This window comes from Mycteria americana, chromosome 3, assembly GCF_035582795.1.
Source record: "Mycteria americana isolate JAX WOST 10 ecotype Jacksonville Zoo and Gardens chromosome 3, USCA_MyAme_1.0, whole genome shotgun sequence".
NCBI lineage: Eukaryota > Metazoa > Chordata > Aves > Ciconiiformes > Ciconiidae > Mycteria > Mycteria americana.
The window spans coordinates 2,829,671-2,848,796 of record NC_134367.1 but is presented as its reverse complement, the minus strand read 5'-3'; the positions used below and the strand labels follow the sequence as shown (position 1 = coordinate 2,848,796).

At 38.4% G+C, this 19,126-nt stretch overlaps 1 protein-coding gene across 5 annotated transcripts in view; it reads left to right on the top strand.

The window, feature by feature from the left end:
- Positions 1–19,126, top strand: part of KIF13B (kinesin family member 13B) — a 136,919-nt gene that overhangs the window by 47,343 nt on the left and 70,450 nt on the right. For 3 of the 5 annotated variants that reach the window (XR_012775098.1, XM_075497686.1, XM_075497683.1), the window contains exons 3-11: positions 3,711–3,726; positions 5,804–5,864; positions 7,626–7,718; positions 8,373–8,553; positions 8,957–9,044; positions 10,430–10,564; positions 12,614–12,726; positions 13,151–13,262; positions 18,113–18,325. Coding sequence is in view for 4 of the 5 variants with exons in the window: in XM_075497686.1 (XP_075353801.1) it covers positions 3,711–3,726; positions 5,804–5,864; positions 7,626–7,718; positions 8,373–8,553; positions 8,957–9,044; positions 10,430–10,564; positions 12,614–12,726; positions 13,151–13,262; positions 18,113–18,325 (1,012 nt within the window). In the remaining variant the exon portion in view is untranslated. The remainder of the gene's footprint in view (positions 1–3,710; positions 3,727–5,803; positions 5,865–7,625; positions 7,719–8,372; positions 8,554–8,956; positions 9,045–10,429; positions 10,565–12,613; positions 12,727–13,150; positions 13,263–18,112; positions 18,326–19,126) is intronic. The other 2 variants (XM_075497684.1, XM_075497685.1) reach the window with 2 other exon arrangements.

The following is a 19,126-nucleotide window of genomic DNA, read 5'->3' as shown; positions in this document are numbered from 1 at the left end:
CCCCTGCTTTCTGACTTGCTGCCTCCCACCTTTCTCCTCCCGTTTGCCCCATCTGCCCGTTTCTGATGTAGGCAAGAAGCAGGATGCGCTGTGACTGATTTAGAGCATGTGCTGATTTGCCAGCTGGCTGCAATCCCTGAGCTGTTGGGTCAGCCAAACAGAATAGATAAGGTCTGAGCTATCCTCATCTCTTCCCAGTAATGTTTCACCTCTACTCATGCGCTGTGGTGTTCTCCCCACAAGATTTTGCAAAATCTCAAATATGCTTAAGGTCACTATATCTTCCCTCTGCTTTTGAACCTGGAAAGCCGGAGTAAAAACTGATCTGAGATATTACTAAAATAGCACTAATAGCTATGGCTGAACAAAGTAGTTTATTGTGCTTGAATATATCATTTAATTATTGGAGATTCTATTCTTTTAAAAAAAAAAAAAAACAGCAGCAATAGTGGTGTTGGACATACACTGATGGTCTCAGCTGGGAATTGTTCTGTTTTTATCCGGTGTTTAAATTGTGCATAAGATCTGTGAAACCACTAGCATTTTGATATGAAAGCCAATGTGTCTTGGTCAAGAAGCTTATACCTTGTAAGAGGTAGCTTAAAAAGAAATTATTACTCAGGGCTGCATGTCTTCATTCACTCTTAAAACGGCATATATATATTCACTCTTAAAACGGCATACTTGGCTGCAATAATTAAAATAGTAATAATTGTAGGCAGTTGTTTTAGAATATTCTCTTTCTCCTTTTTTAATGTTAGAAACCCTAGATACATTAGATTCTCTTCGACATTGAGTTGAAAAAAGATAAAAGAGGGGAGTTGGCGAAGGAAAGTCCTGTCAGTCTGTATTCAAGTGAAAATACATAGCTGAAAACATCTTAGTGACATCCTTCAGTAGCTAACAGATAAGTTTTCCCTTCCTGTCCTGGACGTTTCTGCTGCATTTGAGATAGATGTGAATTATTGGCTGTCAGCCGAGGAACGATAGCAAGTCCTGCCTGCACCTCTGAAATGGCAGCATCCTTGGGGGAAACTGCTGGATAGCCGCTGGACGGGTGCTTTAAGAGTCCTGCAACGATCGTTTTGCTGTGTGCTCCTTTTCACTCTCTACCTCGCAGACGCTGGTTGGGACATGGGTTTCAGCATGAGCAGTTTGCAGGTGACACAACCGCACATGATCTTTTCTGCATTAGAACTACTTGTGATTCTTTACAATTAGTTACGATTACAAGTTGTCAATATTAGGATCCTCTGGGGTTTTTTTGCTAATGCCAGCCTTAACTGTAGGAAATGTTCTTTGCGTACGTTGCTGTCATCCGTGTTTTGTTGTGGGAGATGCTCCCCTGCTCTATAGGTGATGCTGTTGCTTGGAATTTACCTTTTCATCACCTCTGAGATGGACTGTAGCAATACACCGTACTTGGGCTTGGAGCCTCCTCTAAACACCCGGCGCTTCCAGTGTGTGCTTGTAGCTACGTGGGCTGCTGTGGGTGCTGTATCCCCGTATCTATTCATTTCCCACAGGATTTCGAATCGGGCTGAAAATATTTTCATGGGTTTCTGGGCCCAGCTGTCGCAGCTGCAGCATGAATGGGTTCGTATGTGCACAGCACGATGCTGCGTAATACAGTATGCACCCTTAATGCTTAGGGAAACGTTTGTCCGGTTTATTCTCTTGGTCCAAATTACACAGAACAAGCTATAGCTCTAGATAGCTGTGCTCTATCCTAAATGCTGTGCGCTGGGTTTCTTAGATGTAGGGCTCCCATTTGCTCATGTTTGGATTAAGCAAGGCTGTGAGACATGGTTTTGTGTGTTTGTGCAGCTCTTTAGAAAATGAGATACTGAATTTAAGACCTTTAGTCTGAACTAAGCTTGATGATTTACATAGCCTGGCATAATCCATCCTCTTAAAACTGTGTATGTGAAAGGACTTTGGAGATTATATCCTTATTGCTGCTTTAATCCAAATACTCAATACTACGTCCCATACTGAGGGCTGGAAAGATCAACTGCGTTGTCGCAATATAATCCTGCCTTGGAACTGGACTGGGAAATATGAGCATAACTGCTTGCTGAATGAAGAGCAGCGTCACATCTGAGTGCTAAACTCAAACTCAGAATCCAGGCTTGCTCTTCTCTTTATTTTACAATGAGAATGATCTTCCTGTAGGAATGAGCCTGCCTTGTAAGCAAGAGCACCCCTAAAAGCCACTTAGTAGTTTCCAGTGAAGTCCTTCAGCAAAATGCTCCGCTAGCATTTCAGAGCACAGAAAGCCAACAAAATGATCTTGCGTCTCTCTCAGCGTAATCCAGACGGGCTCTCTGGTGTCTCCTGTGTCTGGATCAAAGCCCTGGTGAAGGAGATTCCCTCAATGCACATCCATATCTACAACCCACCCAGGAGCAACAGAGGCAGTGGAGGGTCTGCACCAAGCGTGCTGCCAAGGACCTTGGGAGAGCTTTTAGTCAAACTTAGTCAGATGGCGGGGGGAAAAGTGGTCGTGTTGTTATTGCTTAGTTGAATGACCCTGTGACATGGCTGTCATGGGGTAACCTTGACTTAAATAATCGTCCTGCGTAGCAGGTCACGCCAACTGCTATCCAAAGTCACCGTCGTTCCTGTGATGTCAAACAGATAGGCATGTTAGATCCAATCCTGAGTAAAAAGATCTGATGGACCTGCTTAAATAATTATTTTTGAGAGACAATGCTGAAAAATTACTATTTTTAAACTCGCTTCTCAACCCATATGAGCAGCAAGAACTCTTAAGAGTAATCTTATATGGCTCCCATGTCTTTCTCCTGCTCTGTTCAAAAGAAATCAGTGATGCTTGTCACAAGACTTTACTTGTTACTGATGTCAAGAGCTTCCTAATGTCATTTGGAAGGTCTGGGACAAGGAGAGTATCGGTTCTTCATTGTGTGTTTGCTTCATTTCTCCAGTCTTCTGTACGTGGGAAGACTCCCATCTGCAATGCCCTGCTGTCAGGGCTTTGACTGATGCTGTGCTGTTATTTTAAAGGTCGCTCCAGTAATTTTGTACTTGTTGTTTAAAAAAACCCAAACACCCCCCACCCCCCCAAAAAAAAAAAATCCAAACAAACTTTTAAATTATGACATAACAGATTAAAGGAATTGCCATTCTCTGCTCATTCTTTTAGGGAAACAAATGTTTGCTCTGCTGTCCCAGCAATTGTGAGAGAGCTGAGTTGGGCAAGTCCCAACAAGGATTGGACTCTGAAAATTCCTCTTGATTAACTCTCCTGAAGTTCCTGTTCACGTGGTTTTGGAAATTCTTACATTGCTTGTGTACTTTGTTTTTAAGAGACAGTGATGCCCACAAAACTAGAGAGAGAGAGGTGTCACAAGGGGGGGGGGGAAGGGAGAGAATGAGGAGATGGTGGCAGCATGAGGAAAATCAGTGGCTTTGAATTTAAAATCAGCTTATTCAGAGCAGCATCTCAAATCTTACTCTTGAAAAGAGATAAGCATTGGTTTATAAAATGACTTGGGATCTGTAAGCAAGGGGAGATCTGAGGAGAGAAATTAACTTTTTAAATACAGCGTTCCAGTGATGAGGTATTAATGATAGAGTAATTAAGTTAAAATCACTACAACTAACAGTCTTTTCTTTTCTTTTGTCTTTTATTTTCTTACCCCAACCCTCTACCAAATCCTTTCTGCTCTTGATGCTTCGGGGAACAGCAGGACCCAACCAAAGGTAAGGGTTTTTATTGTATATTAAATCAGTGTGTGAAAAATTGTTGTATCACTTATTCAGTCTTGGGTTATCCAAATATTAAAAGCATTTTGAAAAACAGCTCTGTAGTTGATCAGCTGTTGAGTAAGAAACTCAAAGCATCTCCTTGCTGCAGAAGAGCATTGTACAGCCTGTGCCAAAAAATGAGTCACAGGAACAAATGAGAACATACATACTCAGCATTACAGACTCTGAATGGAAGACTACTTGTTATTTGTGGGCTTTTAAAAGCATTTTCTGGTATTTGTGTTAAAGCAAACTCATTTTGTTGTTATGGCTTGTGATCCCATGACTCTCTATTTGGTTTGTAGATACCTATCTCTATCCTAGCATATCAGGATTCAGCTTCATTAATGTGGTCATATAGCCAATGGTGTTTCATTAAATGCTCTGAAGGCATGGGATGTTATAATAATACGCTTAGTTGTATAATAAATTCAAAGAACCAAAAAAACCTTAATTTTAAATAAACAGGCTGTGTTTCCTCAATTAGAGGATGTAAAATAATCACTTTTATCTTTTGATGCTGAGACATTAATGTAGTATAGGAAAAAAAAGCGCAGTGTATTTTTGAAGATAAGTTGTTTAAATTTCAAAGATTTTGCTATACTAAGCATTTTCATAAACATAGGTAGTAAGTTTGAATGTGTTGGTAGTATGGATTTTTGACTCTTGCATGATTTTTCTGATTACTTTAGTTAGTATCAATACTTGAGGAAGATTTGCTTTATTGCTGTGTGAGTTCTCAAATGATTTTTCAGATTCCATGATATGACCTATTAGGAAATGCTATAACTGAGGTAATTCACTACAGACTCAGTATTCCTTTTTCGGGTTTTCTCATTATTAATACAGATATGATGCAACATGTTTTGTTCGTACAATCTTTACTAGTTAAGAAATGTTGAGTTTGACCTACACAGGTGCTAGTTCGTGGTTAGTGCTTTTAGCATGTAGGCAACAGACTTCACTAAACTGGAACAGGAAAATGTGTTCACAGATAAAATGAAATTTTCAGAAATAATGGAATGAGGGTTCAGAAGGTGGATGTGAGATGCTGACGTGGTGCGCTTGCTCAGCCAGTGTGATCTGAAGTGATGCAAACGTTAGCTACGTAGCAACACAGAACGTCTAAAGGGGAAAGAACAGCCTTCATTAAGCTTAGGGGAGAAATAAACAGCCAAAGAGCAACACATCGTGCTTTCCTTTTCTTATACCCTACAGAGTAAATTTTGCCTGGGTCAATGTAGGTCAGATATTACCCTGAATTTTTTGTTCTTACAAATACGTATCCAGGGGAGTTGTTTTTGCAAATGCCTGTTTTTGCAGCCTGAGGTTCCAAAATATGCACTCTCTTATTGGAGATCAGCTTTCATGCTGAAAGGTGCCTGCAGATCTTTATATGGATTTACCACAGAATTGACACTTCTGTATTTAAAAAGGTTATAGCGCTACTCTTCTCAGGATAAAACTCATTTGCTCTATATTGTTCTCTACAAGTATTCAACTTCGGTGATGGCTGCTTCTGTTTGTCAGCGGTATATAAATACATACTCCTCTTGTACGGAAAGAGGTTCCTACCCTAAGGCAAGTTTTTAATTTATGCAGACAAGAGAGACCCGGAGATGGTAGGCAGAAAGAGCCAGGGGGACATCTGTCAGTTTGCAAAATAGAGTCTTGTGAAAAATGAATTGCAAGGATGGGTTTAAAGGAAGATAAGGAGAGCTCCTTGACATCCACTCGGTTGCCACGTGGAGAGCTTTTGGAGAGCATGGAAGAGGATTCAGAGAGTAGAAAGGAAGAAATAAAAACACGGAACAAATGAAAGCAAGGAACAGGCTTGCATATAGGAATATGCAGTGTTTGTTTAGGCTTCAAACTCAGAAAATAAGTAGTTCTGTGGAAACGTGTATTATGTTCAGAATGGCCCCGAGGAGCGTGATGTTAGCCAACATAATACAGCACTGTCAAAATTTGGATAACGTGTTTGATTTGGCAACAGTTTTTATTAGGTGTCCTCCTGGTTATTTTCCTACAGGTGTTTGCTTACGATCACTGCTTTTGGTCTATGGATGAATCTGTCAAAGAAAAATATGCAGGTAATATTTACTGTAGCTTTGTGCTTGTTGTCTCTAAGTGCGAATGATCTAATTAAAATACAGGATTTCCTGCAGGGCACAGACCATGTGGCACGAAGTGCCTTCCCCTATATGACTGCTTGTTGTCAAAAGAAAAAGGAAAATCTTCAATCTTTCCTGTTTCTTTTCTCTAAAGATGATAATAGCAAAAGGCATTGCTGCCTGTTTGCAGTGTGGGAAATTGAGAAAGCCATCACAATAAAGGGTTACTCATATTTACATCTTTATTTAAAATACTGTTCCAAGTCCATCATTTTAAAAGCATCAAATCCCGTTTCTTTTCAGGATTTGAGGAACATTGCTGTATGTAATTTCATGTTTCACAGTGCTGATGGGAGTTTGGCATCATATTAGAACCTAATAATGGAGTATTTAAAAAGTCCTAATTTAATACAGGGGTATGTGAATTCATATGGTCTAGTGAGAACATGTAATGTATTTAATTAAAAGTTTTCTGTGTGTTGTTATGACACATTTTGGCAAATACTTATGGTAAAATATGAAATATATTTGGACTTGCCAATCTTGTGATATATTCCTTTCATACTTGTTATCTCATAAAATTGGCAATCAGTTAAGCTTGTTTTCATTTATTTTTTAAAAATCACAAGAAAAATAAAAGATGCATATGCTTGTAGGTTTTAATTTCTCTAACAAATAACTCATGAATAGTAATTTAGTGGGGATTGAGAAAAAAGTGACGCTTTCAGCCCTACAAATGGAAGGTAAATTTTTTGTTTCTCAAACTAATGGAGGTGCCTATGTCACTTATATTATAGTCTGTTATACATTGGAGGCATTTGGTCCAAAACCTTTCCGCTCTGCTTAGCCAGGCACAGCTATTAGTCATTTTGATGGGGAGTTTTGCGTGCATAAAATTGTGAGTGGACTTGGCTGTAAAGATACAGACTTCAATCAATGAGAGAAAGGAAAAGCTTTCAGGAACATTAAGATATTTGAGAGGACTTTTCAGTCCATAAAGTTCTGCCATGTCTTGTTCAGACTTGCTTGAATTCCTCTGCTTGTAAAATTCTGCTTGTAAAAAAAGCAGAATTCCTCTGCTTGTAAAAGAAATTCTGAAAATAGAGGTTTTGTTTAAAGAGGTAATACCCAAATATATTAAGCATTTCTTCCTCTGCTTGGAAAAGGAGATGAAAAGCTGTTCCTACAGATTTAGTTCAATTACAAAAGAAGTGATATACCTGGTATTTTGAATCACCACATAGTTATGATTCCTTCTCTGCAAAAATCTCCTTGTGGTATTATTTAATACCTTGTACATGTACAGTAAAATTATCTAGTGCTCTACTAGTTGCTCTAGATTAAAATCAAATGGCAGTTGTTAAAATGTATGGGTTGAGTACATTTTGAGGTGGTGTCATTCACTGGTGGATGAAATTCTGCAGCTGGTAGTAGATTTTCTGCTGATAAAACTTCTGAGTATGAACATTGATAGGATGTTGTTTTAAGCACATAGAGGTATATGCACAACAATCACAGCTTCTGATTTTTACAGTAGCATAAATCTGGAGCACCTCTACTGGGTGATGGTCTTTGTCTTGTAGAGGGAGCAAATACAGGATGCTAAATACGTTATTTGGGCAACAACAGCAGGAAAACACTAACTGTTTGCTTTTACATAATTATTGAAGGATCCAAATCAAGGGGCAGGGGGAATCTGTTGGTCTGTTAGAATGTTAGCTTGTGTGTTTTATTTCTTAGGTCAAGATGTTGTTTTCAAGTGCCTTGGAGAGAATATTCTTCAGAATGCCTTTGAAGGCTATAACGCTTGCATCTTTGCCTATGGGCAAACTGGTAAGTCCCTTCCGGACGTAAGCAAAAAATATTGTTAACGCAAAAGGTGTTATGCTCTGACTGGAGACTTTTCATGGCTGTTGTGACATTGTTTCAGGATAAATGCCTTGTAACATAGATAAGAAATGTTTTTCTCTTTTGTAACGTTAGCTATGAGGTGGACAGGATGAGAAATAGGATTTTGTCTGTTGCTGCTGGCTACCCTTATTTCTCACACCTTTCATTATAATCTTTGGAATGATCGTGATTGTCCTTGAGTTCAGTGCATCACTCATGTTTTCTGCATCTGTAGTTGGAATGATCTTAATCATTATTTTAAATGTCATATGCAAAAATGAGTGCGCTTGTGCACCTGTTTTTTCTCATTGTGGCACATATGTGGGTGTTAGTGGGTTTGTCATCTACAGTGAGACTGTACTTACCTGAAAAAGTCTTCTCTGTCAGTTTGAACTAAATTTCTTGTTTTGCTTTTCCTTTTAATTAAATAGCCTTTAGCTAAATGGTGTTTTGGTTGCTTTAAAATAGAAAACTGCACAAATATCGTTCACTGAAATGCAAAATTTTTTTTTACCTCTTTTTCTCTACTTCCTTTTCGTGTTCCACACAGCAAGAAACTTTGTTGTATGTACAATAATCATAGATTCAATCACACAGGATCTGGAAAATCATACACAATGATGGGTACTGCTGACCAGCCTGGATTAATCCCTAGACTTTGCAGTGGACTCTTTGAAAGAGCACAGAAAGAGGAAAATGAAGAGCAGAGTTTCAAAGTGGAAGTATCCTACATGGAGATATACAATGAGAAAGTCAGAGATCTTCTTGACCCAAAAGGGTAAGTAGTTTGTGTGTCAGCAGCACTGTAATATGTTGTCATACACTCTTCCTTTCCATAACCAGCTTGCCTTAATGGATCCCATCTCAGGCATTTATGTAGGATGGCTTTCGCTTCTTCCTGATCTCAGTTTCCTTTCATTTTAAATCAAAATAAAGTAGAAAGACTAAAAGCTTGGAGTAAACACACCCTAATGCTAGCTTTTATGAAGTGATTAAAATGTCTATGTCAGCATTTTATGTGTAGACATAAGGCTTTTTTGTTTGCATTATAGTCCTTGTTCTGTGCTTTATTATGGTATTCGTAAGACCATCATGTTTGAGATCTGTCAGTGAGAAATTGACTTTCTATAACTGTTGTCTTAAGTCCATCATGTGCTTATAATTTTTTTTTTTCCAACCAGAAGCCGTCAGTCATTAAAAGTTAGAGAACACAGTGTTTATGGTCCTTACGTAGATGGCCTATCCAAACTAGCTGTTGCTAGCTACAAGGTAAGGATCAATTTTATGAAAGGCTTGTGTTGCCTTAGGATATGAAAGCCTATCCTAAACACCTAGGGTACTCTCCCTTAAGCAGAACAAAATTATTAAGCTACTGCTAATTGCCATGGCAGTAACATGGATTTTAGAGCAAGAGAGCTGTAGGATTGTTGTATTGTGATCAGCGGGGAGAACAGAATTAAGAGCAGAGACTCATCTTCATCCTGTAGTATTCAATTATTCTGGAAGTAATTCAACTTTTTAATGAAACAGCTTTCCTCCCAAACTTAAGATGAGTGTACACTGTATCCATGAGAAGGCATTCCGTGATTAATTACAGCACCAGGATTTAGCAGAGACAGGCTTTCAGTACCACATTTTGTCACTTTTTAGGTAGTAGCATGACAGCTAGTACTTTAACTTACCAGTAGCACACAGGCACACTGGAATTATAAGCTAATGGTTGTTTACAAGGCAAATACTTGAGAGCATTGCATGAAACTTGCTTGCTGGATAGTAAATGTTTATATAGGCATTCACAAAATGCCCTAATTTTTAAGAAGCATTAATGTGCTGTGGGAGAAATGAGTAAATACAGGATGGAATTCTGTCATCTTAAGCAAAACATGAAAATGGTGCAGTCCTTTCTATTGCAGTCTCTCCAGGTATTCATCTGCCTCGCGTTGGTGGTTTCTGTTAACACAAGACACATTGCATGCTTTTCCTTTACATGTTGCCCAGCAGCTTTGTGTAATACAGCACACAGAGTCAAAGTGGTCTGTGGTGGTCTCTTGTTTGGTTTTTGGAGTTTTTTTAGCATCATCCAGCTAGAGATGCTTAAATAAAAGTTAAGCCCAAGACTCTAAAGTTTTAACTATTTTATAGGATTGTTGTAAAACACTTAAGCAGGGAAGCAAGTATCACAACTTAAGATATCAGAGGACTTTATAAGCTCTTATATGTAGGAGGAATATAATGACCTGTTCAGTGTGGCTCTGTTGTATAAAACTTTGAGCCTAACGTCAGTATTACAGATTTCAAGAATGCGCGTCTGACAACTGAGGCTAAAATGTTACAGTGTTCAAATGTGAATTGCTGTTTCCTCACTTTTTTCCTTTGCTTTTGAGTATTGCTATGTGCGGCCAGGTGCGTTATTTTTGTTGGTAATTTAATATCCAGATAGAGGTAATGGATGAACATGCATGTCACAACATTGTGTAATTTCTAGTCTTCAAAGGGGAGATCACAATTTTTTTTTTCTCACACTTTATGAATAAGCAGTTGGGAAACTTAGTGGGGAAAATACTTGCTGTATTTTACCCAATAAGATTGTTTCGGTAGATAATTGAAAAGAATGTTAATGCAGATATGCTTATGGCTGTGAAAATTGTATCTAGGACATAGAGTCCTTGATGTCCGAGGGCAACAAATCTCGAACAGTGGCTGCAACCAACATGAATGAGGAGAGCAGTAGGTCTCACGCAGTCTTCAAGATTATCCTCACCCACACGCTCTATGATGTACAATCAGGGGTAAGTAAAACAAGTTACAAGGTCCAAATGTTAAGCTTGGATGTGTGTCTCTTGCTTTAATGTATTTCACAGACTCTTAGAAACGTTGGTTGGAAGGGACCTTAGGAGGTCATTTGCTACTCTCTCCTGCCCTTGTGCACTGCTAGCACTGGCTCAGTTAGCTATGGCTTTGTCTAGCTAAGTCCTCGTAATGCTCATGTGCTTGTGCCCCAATGTAGGGAAATCAATTTTAATAGGTTTGTAAGTGGAAACGTGGTTTTTGAAATGGAAAGCAAAAATGCAGGCCTCAAGTTGCAGCAGACCTGCTGGAGGGTGCAGGAAGGATCTCCTAATCCTAGAATCTAAACTAAAGAAACACTTCTTTTTAAGCAATGGTGTGTAGTACAGGCTTGGAGCAGAAACTAAAGATATAATGTGTAGATGAAAAATAGAAGAACACCTGAGTGTACATCTGGTAATGTCCTTCAAGGGGTTATTTCATGCAAATATGTAGAAATTATCAAATTTATAAACAGAAACACTTACTCATTTCAAAAATTTTGCATTGTACGACATCAATTTAATATTCTTACGTATATATATTAAATATCTAAAAGACATTTAAATGTGAAAGTATTTTTCTTTAAATTTCCTTATATGTAAATATTCCTTGGAGGGGGTGTGAAATACATTTATATTAATATTATTTAATCCCTCACAGAAAATGGTGATAAAGTAAAATTGAAATAGATCTCCTATACCAAAACTCTTTAAACTTTGTTGATAGATTCTGTGCTTGGGCAATTCTTTAATGTCTTCAAAGCTTTGGAGAAATTTTGGGTGTCCATGGAGCAAATCTAAGGCATGTATATGCCTAAATATTGAAAACAATGTAAAGCGTAATGAGCACTTGGATTTTTTTCCCTCCTCATTTCTCGGTCTCCACCAATCTTCTTATCCAAACAATTTTCCTTGTTCTTTGTTTTTTTTTTTTTTCCCTTTGCACTTCAAATCAGCAGTCATACTATGCCAAACTCCTTGATTTGCTGTAGTTTGTCATTCCGTTTTTGCTGTGGCTGTACTGCATACTTATCCTACGTATTTTTTGTGTGGTCATGGTCAGCCTGGATGCCAGGTGGTAGTTCTGCTTGTCTGTCTTTTCTGCATCTTCCAGTGACCACCGTGTGAGTTTCTGGAACAGATTTCTCTGTTTTCCTGTCTGCTGGTCCTTTCAGTGCTGGAAATGACGCGTTTCAGTATGGCCTGATGATCACGCTATATTTTGAGAGGCTTAGAGTAACATTTTTGAAAGCATATTGATTCTAATTTTCCTGTTCATTTAGGGGAACATAGCACTTTGCAACTGTGATACTGAGATGCTAACGTTGTAGATGCTGCAGAAGAGCGTGGTGTGAGCAAACTGTTCTCAATGACAGTTGGCTCTTCAACTTCAAATTGACATGTGAAATTCATGGAGTGTTTCAGCATGTCATTTTGGGTCAAATGAGAGAAAAGGATTTGTAACAAAATCTGTTACAGGTTTAAATACTCTCATAGCTTGGTTTGCTTTCTAGGAAGCTGTTAAGGATATAGGAGACAGCAATTGTAATAATTTTCGTACATTATAACATGCTTCTTGTCACGTTCATTCTTACTCTCTGAAAAACAGAGAAGAAACTTGGTATAAAATCTGAGATTTCTAGGAGACTGTTTTCAAGATGGGTTTGTAGACCCCATGTCTGTCTTTGTTACTCCTTGGCCTGTACTACCTCTGCATTTTTCTTGGTTTAACATTTTACTAATGTGCCCTGTGTTCCTCTCCTCTGGAGATTTCTGAGATGTCTTGAAGATATTAGCGTATCTGACTTCAAATCCTCCTGTTGGTTCTGAAGCAGCAGCTAGTAAGTTAACACAGAATACTGCTCAAGTCCGGTGACTTTCAAAGGTGTTGGAACAGCTGCAGAGAGTCTGCACCAAGAAATGAAACTTGATTCTTGTTTGAAAATACATCAAACTACGTAACTTAACTTGAGTGAACTAACAGTAGCTGTTCTCTGGTTCCTTCTGCAGACGTCAGGTGAGAAGGTGGGCAAGCTGAGTCTGGTGGACTTAGCAGGTAGTGAAAGGGCAACTAAGACTGGTGCTGCAGGAGACAGGCTGAAAGAAGGAAGCAACATTAACAAGTAAGACTCTGTGATTATTTCTTTTCCTTTTGTCATCAGTACAATCATGACTGCCAAATACAGCATACTTGTAAAATAGGATAAAGTCAATATAAGCTCTTGTAGCAAGTTTTCTTTTCCCCTTTTCTATTTCTCTTTCTGACATACAATTCTCTTAGATGTTTGGATGAGATCTCTGCCTACTTAAAATGATTGGCATTTTTCATTCTGTACTTGTGTTCCTGCAACTACCACATAATTGTGTTGTGAAGACATGGTTAAGGCTGAAAACAAGGAGTAGAGCTTCTGTGAGAGAAGAATGATCAAAACCGTACTAGGAACTTTTTCCTCAGAACTCATTTTTGGAGAGAAAGTGACTGTCTAAATATGCATTTGACTTATGAATCTTTACATTTGTTAATGACTGCTTGTGCTCTCTGTGCAGATCCCTCACAACTCTTGGGCTGGTTATTTCTGCCCTGGCAGATCAGGCTGCTGGCAAAAACAAGAACAAATTTGTTCCTTATCGCGATTCTGTGCTCACTTGGTTACTTAAAGTAAGTACTCTGATCTTGGGTTTTTTTAAAGAGAAATAAAAGGGAGGAAGAGGGGAGACCAGTCCCATTCAATGAAATAAAACGCTGTTCTTTTGCCTCATTTTCTGGTTTTAAGGTTAACCATAATTGTCTTTGGAAAATTAGCTGGGTGTAAGCCATTAGTATCTCTACAGACTAAATATGTTCCCTGTCTTCTGCTGACCTGTAATGGCCTGAAGAATAAGGAACTTTAAAAAAACAAACAAACAAAACCAAAACCAACAACAACAACAACAAAAAAAAAACCCAAACAAACAAAAAACCAAAACAAAAAACCCCACAAAACCAAAACCCAGCATTATCTTTTATGGGTCAGTTTACATATAGTTTCACACACAAGCTTGGGGCTAATTTGATTTGGGCTATTCCCACATGCAACTGAATTTTACATACTGGCATGGTTAGCTTTGAAGATTTTCATTAAGACTATTACCTTTTCCTAATTATCTAATATATTTGTTAATATGGTCTACTTCTGTCAGCAGAGTATAACTGCAGAGCATTATCCCAGTTACAGTCTGAGGAACAGGTCAGAAGACTTTGCACATCATATTCATGTGAAATGAGCAGTTAAGTCATTTTCTGTACTGCATAGGAGACTATTTGGTGGTATTTTTTTGGGGAAAAAAGAAGAGTGTATCATGGTGGCACGAGGGTGAAGATCTGTAAGGTCTAAATGAAAAAACAAATTGTTAAATATGAGTTTAATGTACGTCCAATTAAAAGGCAAGCTTTTGGTTTTGTTGTTCTTCCCACTTCCTAGATAAAGTGGCCGTAAGGCATGGTAGCCTAATGACAAAAAGTCTTGGGAGTGCAAGTTTGATTTTAGGTATAGTCGTCATCTGGATTTCTCCCGTTCTCTGAATGAGTGGCAAGCACAAATGTAGCCACTTCTATCCGTAAAAAGCTTACCTGCTAGTAAAGGTGGCTTGTCTGTCTTTTTCTTATCTTGCCTGGTACAGCTTGAGTGGGCTTGGTTGACTTGGATTTTGAAGGATTATTGAATTAGGTGTCGTATGTAGAAGACTTCAGTTCATTTTTGTAACCTGTCATTTTGTTAAAATTTTTCTCTTTCATCATTTGATTGCCAGGATGTTTTGTAACCAGGTCTCACAGAAATACTAACTTACGAAGTTTCCTTTTTTCCCTTGTGCTCTGTTGTATTGTTATCAGGGAGCAACTAAGATATTTGTTAGTGGAAAGATATAATCTGGGAAGAAACTGATTATTGGCACCACCAGCTTTTTTTTGTCCTCTTACTTTTGTAGGTGCTCTGGCTAGATTTTGTTGTCTTGAATACTCTGCTTTGCTTCCCCGCCTGTTCTTAGCAGTATTTTTAGATGTTGTTTGAATCTGATGTCCCTATGATTTAACGGCACATGTGGAAAGAAAAAGAAAAAGTTACTTGCAAGTTATATGGAGGTGTGGAGATTAAAAAAGATGTTTTCGTTAAGGAGATTTGAAAACAAAGTTGACTTCAATGCTTAAGTAAAATAAAATCTTTACTCATGTAACCCCTTGACACCACAAGCCTCCATTTTTCTCAGTGCTGTCTTTTAATGAACCTTTTAGCATGACTACTGTGAAATTATTTCTCTTCTCCCCAGAGTAAATATTGCGGATACTGGACATCAAATAGTACAGTCGTGAGGGCTACATAAAAATCAGAATGGCATAACAGAAATAGTGTCTATGCTTTTCTACAGTAAAATAAGTCCTCGTTTCAGAGTGCTAAATGCTCCTTGTGCTAAGACTTTTTTTAGTGTTTAAATGTATTTTTGCCTCTATATATTTACACTGAGTTTTTACTCTAATTAAACAAGTGCTTTTTGGCTCTCTGCAAAGATGGGAACAAAACCAGCATGCAGTTTGCTTCAGTTTGCTCCAGCGGCATGTGTGCTTGGGTTCCTGATGTGGCTGTCATAGCCTGAGCAAGCAGAGTGGAAACTTTCCTAACGAATTTCTAGCATTGCTGTTAGAATTAGTTATGCCGTTCCATTTCTAAACAAATCCAGCAAGCAGACTGAAATTCCTGTTTAGCACCTGTCTGATGCATTGTAGCTACTGTGACGATGGCCATACACAGCACATGCTTTAGCTCACAAATAGGAGAGCACTTTTGTTCTGCCTTCTTTCAAGCAAACCTTCTTTGTGTCTTTAACATCCAGCTATGTTAAGTGCAAACAAAAGATTTGGGGCTTTTGGATTTTTTACAAACAAGCTCATTGAAGAGAAGCTTTATTTTGAAAGGGGAAAATTTAAACATTTTTTTAATTAAAGATCAAAGGAGGGATTTATTCGTTTAAAGAGGCCTGTTTGTAGAAGCCATGAGATGGTGGGCTGTCTTTCTCCCTAGCTTTCAACTTTTAATTATGATGCCAAAGTGGAGTAAATGTGTTCTAACACTAGGAATATCTGTCATATAGAGTCTCTCTACAAATCTGAGAAACCAGTAGAGTTCAGGAGATCTCAAGTTCTAACACTTTGTCTTTAATTTTATTGAGGATCTGTAGACGAAAGTACCAGGTGAAAAATATTATTGCAAGAGGAGGCTTGAAGAGTGGTGTCAGGTTATGTGTGGGAAGCAGAATAGCTTATCAACTCTTTAGCTTCTTGGTTTTACCTAATTTTGGTCATACAAATGTCTCATTTTCCCATTTTTTTCAGAAGCCCTGTATGTTTTACTGATGGCTGCTTTTAAAAATATAATTACAAATCTTTACATTGTAAGTTCTTTTCACAGTAATCTTGGTACTAGAGAAGACTGTGCTAGTTAGTCTTGGAAATAACTAAACTTATTTATTTCCGCTCTGCGTCTCTCTCTATCACGTGCGATCCCAGCCTTTCCGGGGTAATTTGCAGATGCTGTCTTCACTAATGAGAGGCTGGCTTATTATTCGTCTGCATTTCTTGCTTAACATTAAAGAAACCAGTGAAATCAGCACAACGGTTTTATACATAAAACTTTATCGGAAAGTCTGCCATTGGGCTTGAATGGCCAGAGTACAAGAGGAACTTTACCCAACTTATAATGGGTGTCTTGTGAATTACGGTGTATCACTGTAACAGCGTTCTCAGCTGCCTGTACAGCAGAGTTGCAATTCAAATAATGAATTAATCCTATTTTGGAGCTAATTAGTGCAGTGAAGGAGGTTCCCAAAGTGCAAACTCTTAAGGTTTGATTTGGAAGCGGAATACCTGGCCAGCTCCTTGATAAACGTCATCTCTTTATGCAGAACAGGGATTGCAGTTACAGGGTGTTATTCCTAATTTCTGAAAACCGTTGACGGATTGAAGAAAAGTCCTGGCTTCTGTAGAGCCAGAAACGCCATCGAATGAGTCATGTGCTCTTGTTAGTCTTTTTAAAGTTTTCAGTAAATGCTTTGGAAAAACATTTGTGTGTTACAGAGTGGATCCTCCCAAGCCATGTATTTATGGGAGTAAACATTGGCTGTTCCTCAGATGAGGAAAAAAACCGGGGCTGGTATCAGTCAGAAGGCTGTTATTTTCGATTGACTTCTCTATAAATACTCTTACCCGCAAGTGCTAAGCATGCTGGTGTACCTCACAGTGCTGAACACTCTACAAATGAAATTATATTCTCTACCCAAAGACCTAACAGCCCTTTTGCATGACCAGAGAGAGCAGAGCGCTACCAATGCAGCAGCGAAGCAACATCCGTCTGTGTGGTCAGTGCTCGTCTGACCACTGAAGCAGCCAGACTGCTGTCAACTTATTTTGAGTTTATCAACTTATTAGAGTTTTAAGGAAATACTTAAAGGGGCATTTTAATGATTGTTAGGGGAAGCTATGTGTGTGCTTTGTAATTGAAATGGTTAGACAAGCAGGTAATGTAGTGAGACTGTTCTAATGGCAATGCCTGACCTAGATTTCATGGGTTACTGAAGACGAAAGTTAATAGCATGGTTCATCTCAGAAAGGGATATTTGGTTAAAAAAACCAAACAACCAAACAAAAAAACACCAAACCCAACCAAACAAAAAAGAAAAGATTTGCTGCAAAACTTATAACAGAATATTTTATCATTTAGACTGGCCAAAATTGTAAAACATAATTTTGTGATCAATAAAAAGATTGAACGTTTCCTTCCTTCCCCCGCTCCCCCGACACACTGCCTTGCAGGAATGTGGTTTCACACCCTTCTTCTCTGTCAACCAAATTCCAAAAGGGTAATTTCTTACATAACTCGATTTAGATTTGTGAGCTGTGTAAGTGGGGGGAAGGGAACGCTGCCATTCTGAAATGTTTATAAGGATAAATTCAACTATATTGTTTATGAGGAGATCTTTAAGTAATTTAAATTAAGTACTTACTGGAACCATCTCGTTTCCAGTCTTTAAAATCAGATATTCTGAATTCATCATGATCTTTCCTGAGGTCCTTCAGTAGCATCTGAGAAGTCTAATGCTGAAGTGCTTATATTTTTGGTTTATAAACCTAAGCAGAAAACATGGAAGTAAACCTTGGAAGCTCTGACTAGGCACCATAGGGCCCAAAAAAGGGACTGTTTTCATTCCTGTTTAAACTGAAACTGATTCGGAAAGCCAGGAATGACATTTCCTAAATGTACCATAAAAAAAAAAAAGACAATTGAAAATAACAACTTTCCTTGATTTACACAGCTTAAAATATTAATTTTGAACTGAGGAGCTCTGACAAAAATGTTTCTGTTACTAGTTGCCTCCCCCATCTACTCCCAGCCCTAGGTTATTATTCTCTGCCTAAGTTCATTGACTGGCTAAAACCAAAGGAACCTTCTCTCTTAATTTTTAACCTCTACCACTTTCCAGGATAGCCTTGGTGGTAACAGCAAGACTGCCATGGTAGCAACAGTAAGCCCGGCAGCAGACAACTACGATGAGACCCTTTCAACACTGAGGTATGCAGATCGGGCCAAGAACATTGTTAATCATGCTGTGGTGAACGAAGACCCCAATGCTCGCATTATTCGGGAGCTCCGTGAAGAAGTGGAGAAGCTGCGAGAACAGCTCACAAAAGCAGAGGTACAAATTTTAGTCTTGACTAGCCAGGAAGTCCTGTAAACCCCATTGTGAGGACTTTCTTACCTGGCTCTCAAAAATGAACGCCACAAAGAATTACTACATGGTATCTGTGAGAAATCTCCCTTTATATCACTTCTTTCCATTTTTCTGTATGTCAGTCTTGAAACACAGGTGATAACATGAGATACCAGGTTCTGTTTGAACACCTTGTTGAGCAATCTTGTTTTTATTGCGAGGTACGGATCAAAAGCAAGAGGACACGGAGGCAGGAATAGGGGTGGAGTCTTAAGATTGTGCAGTTTATAGGCAGAGCTTTGCCGGTGTATTTTAAGAATTCTATGTGGCTACGTCTTGTGAGATGTGAATTCAGTTAAATAATGCTTGCTTGCTTACAAGCTTTAACTGTTCTAAATTTAATCTCTTCCAGGCACTAGACAATATTGTGATTATCTGCATAGCTACCTCAATGAAATTGCGAAAGGAGCATGGTCTAAATGTTAGATGAAGGCCAAGAACTAGCGTAATTCTGAGTTTTGTTCTCAAATGTGGAAAAGCAATGATGATATAATCCATCTATTTTGCAATTCAGAAAAATTATGATTACGGTATTTGCCTCATGAGGAATACAGGGAATGCTGGCTGTGATATTAGAAATGACTAGTGAATTTTGGACTGTTCTCATTTGAGCTGCCTAATACGCTAAGCATCCAAGAAGTGTGTATCAGTTTCTTTAAGGTATCTCAAGTTAAATATCTAAAAATTCCTCTAAAATATGAACCACAGACTTAACAGTACTCAGAG